The 6,737-nt window shown below is 49.0% G+C and overlaps 1 protein-coding gene across 1 annotated transcript; it reads right to left on the minus strand.

The window, feature by feature from the left end:
* Positions 1-3,811: 3,811 nt before the first annotated feature.
* LOC130577344 (nuclear cap-binding protein subunit 2) lies at positions 3,812-6,674 on the minus strand. Its single transcript, XM_057372621.1, has 4 exons — positions 6,510-6,674; positions 6,171-6,352; positions 5,247-5,385; positions 3,812-4,585 (listed from the first exon to the last, which is right to left on the minus strand). The coding sequence occupies exons 1-4, from the start codon at positions 6,594-6,596 to the stop codon at positions 4,487-4,489; spliced, it is 507 nt and encodes a 168-aa protein (XP_057228604.1). The 5' UTR covers positions 6,597-6,674; the 3' UTR covers positions 3,812-4,486.
* Positions 6,675-6,737: the final 63 nt, after the last annotated feature.

Raw genomic sequence — 6,737 nt, forward strand, 5'->3', positions numbered from 1 at the left:
CGGAGACGTAGGCAGCAGATTAAATTTTGATCCACTTGAGAATTAAAATAGGCTGGCAAGTCTCCGCTGCTCTGTGATACCAAATACTTGAATGTGAGGAGTTAATGTGCCACCTTCTTCCTTGTAAAACCAATGAGCAGGTTCTGTCAGATCCCCTTCCCTGCTGGTGGAGCAGAGCTGCTGAATGGGACAAATCCATCAGTAGGGCCCAAGTCCTGGAATCTAGGGAAATGATTCTGGGCTGATGGGATCACTGGTCTAACAGAGCAAACATATCAGCTCCTGATATTTCTGCAGCAGCACTGGTTTGTGCTGTAAGCCCTCACTGTCCAAAAGAGCTCCAGGAGATCAAAACCGCTGATGGGTGAGATTCCTATCACTCTTTACTCACCTGGCTCCAGGCAGGCCCTAGCCCTTCTGCTCTCTGTGGTAAGCTGAAGCACACATGACCCAGGAGCTGTGGGGAGGCTGTGTGCATCCAGTAATCCTCTTGGCCCTGAGCTGTGGCAGGTGGCCAGCTCTCTAATCACACAGGCTTAATGCTCGCCTGGCTTTGCCTTTGCAGGTCTGGCATGATGACTTGCTGCCAGAAGAGCAACAGCTCTTCTCTTGCTTTTTATTCTTCTCAGCACTACAGCTGGTGCCCTGATTGCTGTTCTTGCCCCCCAGTCCACATGGCAACAAAGGGTGGCTCCTGTTGCAGTCTGTCCTGGAGCTGAGAACACACCTTGAGGGTGCCTGCACCTAGAACTTCACCCTGGTTACTCAGGGCTCCCTACCTCTCTTAGGAGACAGTTGTATCCCAAGGGCACCCACACCCTCACTGCAGTGGAAGTGAGCCCTTGAGAGGTGTGGGAGGAGATGGCAGAGGCAGCACATGCAGTACAAGTGGSACATTTATGGTGCAGACAGGTAGTTTTCCATCAGTGTGACCACTTCCTGAAGAACTACCCCTTCTCTGCCACTATCAGGCTGCACAGGTGTGCTGATTTCCCTACTGCATACACAAGAGATTTCTTTACAAATCCTAGAATTTTATGGCTGCTACCTCTCCTCATCTTCCTTAAGCTTTCCCATTTTCCAGCTGTGTTTACCAGGCAATTATTCCATCTGTAATTCATATTCTCCRCATGGGATCTCACACTGATGGTGCTTTGCAAGGCTGGACAGATGACTGCTTGTATTTCTCATTCTTAAGTCAATGTCCTGTTCCATTTCACTGCATCTCAGGGACAGCCTGCATCACAGGCTGGTCAATGCTGTCATTGCTAAAAGCTGCTGAAGAATAAACATGTGGCTCCTTCAAGACCTGTGACAGTTGTATGGGCACAGTAACCTGATTTGCAGAACAAACAGGTAGGAGAAATTCTGATAAACTAAATGTAACACCCCTCCTAGCTCAGTTATCAAGACTTTCTGACGGTGTGTTAAGCTGATTTTAACTGCCTGGTCTGCAGATGGGTGTGCAACAGTTTCTATCATCCAGGATGAGATAATGCATTAAAAATTGTGACACATTACTGGGCAAGAAGCAGCTGCTATTGTGTACATAATACAACCCAAATTTACAGACAGAATTTAACTTGTTCAAGGGAATTACCTGCCCTAGCTGAGAGGTTCTTGGGGATGAATCAAAAAGGGTTTACATCTCTTCTGMTCTCTTGTTCAAGAACAAGCTAGAGAATGCAATTGTTTTCCATCAGCTACAGTGCAGAAGAGGAAAAGCCAGCACTAAGACAAAGTGTAGACAAACACGGTGAGACTTGTGCACCCACCCATCCATCTCCATCTCTGCAAGTGACAGCAGCTTTAAAACACCAACAGGGTATGTGTCCCCCTCAGTTCGTGTCATAAAGTGGTTCTGACACACAAACTGCAACAGGTACAGGACTCACTGCTGGAGTGGGTTGTCCTTGGCTGAATACCAGCTGTTCACCAAGTCCCATGTATCTCTTCTCCTCAGAGGTATCCCTACCCATGGCAGGATGCTTGGAACTAYCTGGTCAAGGTCTCTTCCAACCTAAACCGTTCTGTGATTCTGTGGTTCATTCGGGTTACTCGATGAGGAAGGTTCACAAACTAGCAATAACTTGGAATATGCACTTTCCACTATGCCTCACAATATGAGCACAAAGCTCGTATTTCCTCCTTTAACAAGAATGGAGACATGGTTGGTATCTGGATCACATCCACAGGCACATGTTGACATCCATCTTATTTTGTCCCCTGGAACTGAATAGTTCTTCTAATTCCTATCTTCCTGCTGACTTTGGGCTCCATTATCCCAACACTGCAGCATCCAGTCAGGATTCCACATACCTGGTGGCTGTAATCTTTCCACGTCTCCGAGTTCTGATGAGGTCAGACTAGGTGGTTTCTGCTTCTTGTCTGAATTCCCTTACTCCTTTCTGCATTTTCTTTTCTCCAAGACCTGCTTCTTGATTGAACCCTTCTTATCCCTCCTCCCTTAAGAACTGATGACATGGACCCATTGACTTCCATGTCCACCTGGGTTTTTTCACAACTGGGGCAATCGYAGTTGTTGTTGTTTGGGTCCCCATCTCTACTATCACCTCAAATGGAGTTTGTGCCCCAGTCTCAGTCATTCTCCAAGGTGGCTTGGGTCCCTGAGTTAACCACAGCCCTCTGACTACCCTGAACTGTGGCTCAGCCTGCACATGCCAAGCTGCAGTACAGTGCCAGAAGCTGCTGGTTTTCACTGGGGTAGGCACCTTCATCAGTTGGCATGTCAGCTTGCCAGGGTTACTTGCCTGTTCAGGTGTAATCTCGGGGCTATGTGAGGTGATAACCAGCCCAGGTATTTGCCCAAATCCTTCCACACTCTCTGCCACCCACAGACCAGCAGCCTCAGGGCACATTTTAGTATTGACTCGCCCAAAAATTGTCTTCTCTTACACCAAGATGACACCAGATTACACAGCCCCCAGGGTATGCCAACAGTGTTAATTAGTAGTATTAAACAGCTCACATAAGGGTGAGCAGGGACCTCGTGAGCAGCAACAATAAAGCCACCCACACCAGGTGGAGTGGGAAATGTGATCCTCTCYACAAGGCAGCTCCCCCAGCAGAGCAAGGCCATCAGTGCCAGGGCAAAGCACAGAGCCATGGCTTGCATTAACATGTTCCCAAAGCCCAGCAAAGTAAAGAGATAAGCAGTGCAGCCAACAAACAGTGTGACCCGAYAGGAGCTGCCTACTTAGTAACTACTGTGACCAAAGCACACTTAGCACAGGACTACCATTGTCTCAGGCCCCAGGCAGGGCACCAAACAGGTCTCTGGTAGGCTGACCCTGCCTGGACAGCAGGTACCCACCAAGCTGCTCTCTCACTCCTCTCCTCAGCAGGAGGGGGCAGGGAGAAAAGATGGGAATGGAATTTGTGGGCCAAGATAAAGGCAGTTTAATAAAGCAAAAGCAAGGCTGCACGTGGATGCAAATGAAAACTAAATATTTATTCTCTATTTCGGACCAGCAGATGTCCAGCCTCTTGCTGGGAAGCAGAGCTTCAGTACACACAGCAGCTGCTCCAGAAGACAGATGTTGTAATAAGAAATGCCCCCCTCCTCCTTTCTCTTAGCTGTTATTGCTGAGCAGATGCCATATGGTCTGGAATATCCCAGGATCTTGCCCCCATCCCAGCCTGCTGGTGAGGCAGGAATGTTAGAAACAGCCTTGATGCTGTGGGAACATTGTTCAGCAACAGCCAAAACATTGGTGTGTTATCAACACATTCCTAACTACCAATACAAAGCACAGTTCTACAAGGGCTGCCAGGGGTAAAATTCTTCATCTCAGCCAGACCCAATACAATYGTTTATTTAAAAAAATTAACAGAAACTTTCAATAAAATCACACTGAATAGCGAGGATCTGGAAAGCCAGGCAGCATTGGGGGCATCATAAAGGAAAATGCTCTGCAGGCCTGGACCAACCCAAGGTCTAGATGTGCAGATAGGCACCTCCAAGTGGATGCTAAGACCTTGTCTACTTCTCTCATTTGAACAGTGATACTGTTTATTAAGCAGGTGAGGTTGTAAATTAGAAACCTGAATCTCTTGTGCATCCCCACAAGGTGCTCAGGCACGTGGAGGGCTCCACTGGTGGTAAGCCTTTAAAGAAAGTTCTGTTTGAAAGCAAACATGGCTGCAGTTACAGCTTGGAGGAAGCCATCTGCTTAAGTGCAACATGAAGAGTATGTCATAGCGTAAGGTGTGTATGACATGCTGCAGTTCTTCTTGTCCAGAATCCTAGAGAGATGTCCATCTTTTTCCCTTGTTGCCCTGTGTCAGCACAGAACATCCTCTCTAGCACAGAAAGAAGGGAGAATGAACACATGTATACCCACAGTCTGAGGAGGGTCACCTTTTGCTGGAACTTGGATCTCACTCCACACCTCGATGCCAAATGCGAGAACAGGGCTAGCTCTGGAAGGACAGAGCTCTCTACAAGCTGGGACCCACGAGGCAGTTAATAGATTGCAGGCTGATGATTTGCCTTCTGCATCTGAATGATCTTGCCAAAGCCACCTCTTCCCACATCGTAGTCTGTCCGGTATTCATCTCGCACCTGGGGCACAGTAACAACACACATATTAGTRGYCTGCCCTGCCTGTCTCCTACTAGACTTCAGAATCATCATCCCCTCCTTGTTCAGYTGGTGGGGAACTGAAGTTCAGACCAGAAGCACTTCAACTCATTTGAGATCTCTTCAAACAATCCACCAAAAAGGTGGTAATGGTGGTGAAAATGTCAAATAATGATGTATCTGATGGCTAATATCTTTTCAGTTAAGAAACAAAGAAGACCCCAAAATATTTTCATTCAGCTTTTCAGTCCATCTTTCTGAAATTGCCAGGCTTGGCCTCCAGAACATTTTATCCTATCTACATCACATCTTTGCCCTTGGGGAAACTGCTGTGTTATGAGATTGGCCTGGCAGCCACACTGGTTCCCTCTACTCAAATTCAGGATCATTTCAAGGATACTAGCTTGGATAAGGGAGCATTCTGCTGGCATTGCAGGAAGCTTGGAGTCCTAGACAGAAATACCTTAAGTTCTATTTCCAGCTTTTAACATCAGGTATCAATTACCAAAACAACCTTGGAGTGACTAAATTTCATTATCAGGTCTTTACAGTCTGCAAATTGCACTCAGTGAAACAAAACCAGCACAGAAGAGGAAAGTCTTTTGGGAATCAAATTTGGGGGATGAACTGGTATTGCCTTTACCTGTCCTCCAGTCTTTCCTCTTCCATACTGTCTCCCCTCCTTGAACCCCGCATCCCAGTCTGTGCGGATGATGCGGTCGTCCAGCCGCGTGCCGTTGATAAACCGCATGGCGTGCTCAGCATCTGCTCTCGTGTAGTACCTGAGGCACTCTATAAGGACAACTAAGTGTGCTCTTTTGTTGGGTACAGGGGAAATAAAAAAGGGAACTATTATATTCGAYAAGCAGAACTCCCTCCCCTGCCTTCCAGCCTTTTCTGCTCTTCCCGCTCTTCTCTATGGGATCAAAAACTGCACTCATGTAAATCCAAGCTAAAAGCAGCTAATGCTCAGAAAGGATTCTGTGCTTTAATGTTAGTACCTGCACAGACAAGACAACAGAACAAAGATATTAAAGCCTTGCTAAGGGCAAGAAATCAGTAATATGCCTTTTTGTACTATGCAAAACTTGACTGAAATAGAACAAAAGGCGCAGGCGTCACAGGAGAGCTTTGCACAGACAGCTCCTTGCACAACCTGTATGAGCACGTACCCTCTGCTTGAAAATGCCCCCATGGCTTATCCTGCTACTTCCTTCAGGTGTGCAGTTGAGGTGAGAAAGTAAACGTGCTCTGTACGTGGAAGACCTCAGACCTGACGACTGTAACAGTTCTCATTTTGGCCATAAAATTATTAAAGAAATTAACTAATTACAGGGGCTTTCTGCCACCTCCAGAAAGTACAGTTCTGGTGGCACTTGTCACATCTGGCACCACTGTGCAGTCAGTCTCTCAGGGTGTGGAAAGAAGCAAGGATGGACGAAATGTGCCTGGTAGGAAGCACTTGGCTATCCCTCCTTCCCAACAGCAGTACAGATGCACTTGATGGGCAGAGGAACTACAGGTGCCAACTACACACATGCTGACAGAAGAGAACCAGAAAGGATACTCTACAAAGCAGAAGCCACAGGGGGTTTTCTTGATCTTGTCCAGACCCATGACAATCCTCTTGACATCTCCGCACTTGGAGAAGAGCTCCTGGATCTGCTCCTCGGTGGTGTAAAAGGACAGGTTGCCGACATACAGCGTAGAGGAAATCTTCAGAGATTTCTCTTGCAGCTGCCTGCTACCCTGCGGGCACAGAGGCGCAGACCGCGGAGTCAGCGCGCTCGCCGTCCCGCTCCCACCGCCCCGCGCCCTCCCAGCGCCCGGCTCCTCGCACGGCCTTGCCCTGGCCTCAGCCCTCCCCGCCCCGGCCGGACCGCGCCCCCCGCGGCGCCGGGCGCACCCGGAAGTGCTGGTCCCGGTACTGGCTGATCTCGCAGTACGAGTCGCTGTTGAGCCCGCTCAGCGTGGTGTGCAGGAGCCCCGACATTGCTCCCGCCCGGCCCCGCCGCCGGGCCCCGCCGCCCGGATCCTTCCAGAAGCGCCGCGCACCGGACGCAGCGAGCGGCGCGCGGGGGAAGCCGCTCCGCCGCGCCTTGCGATTGGCTGCGGCGGCTGTCACTCGRGGCGG

The sequence above is a fragment of the Malurus melanocephalus genome, unplaced genomic scaffold (assembly GCF_030028575.1).
Source record: "Malurus melanocephalus ecotype Western Australia unplaced genomic scaffold, MMel_1.1 scaffold_174, whole genome shotgun sequence".
Classification (NCBI taxonomy): Eukaryota; Metazoa; Chordata; class Aves; order Passeriformes; family Maluridae; genus Malurus; species Malurus melanocephalus.

Coding starts and splice junctions, on each gene's coding strand:
- LOC130577344 (XM_057372621.1), bottom strand. CDS start 6,596: ATGTCGGGGCTCCTGCACACCACGCTGAGCGGGCTCAACAGCGACTCG. Junction 6,353..6,509: donor ACCGGGACCAGCACTTCCGG/GTGCGCCCGGCG, acceptor CTGTGCCCGCAG/GGTAGCAGGCAGCTGCAAGA. Junction 4,586..5,246: donor GAGGAAAGACTGGAGGACAG/GTAAAGGCAATA, acceptor ACTGTGCCCCAG/GTGCGAGATGAATACCGGAC.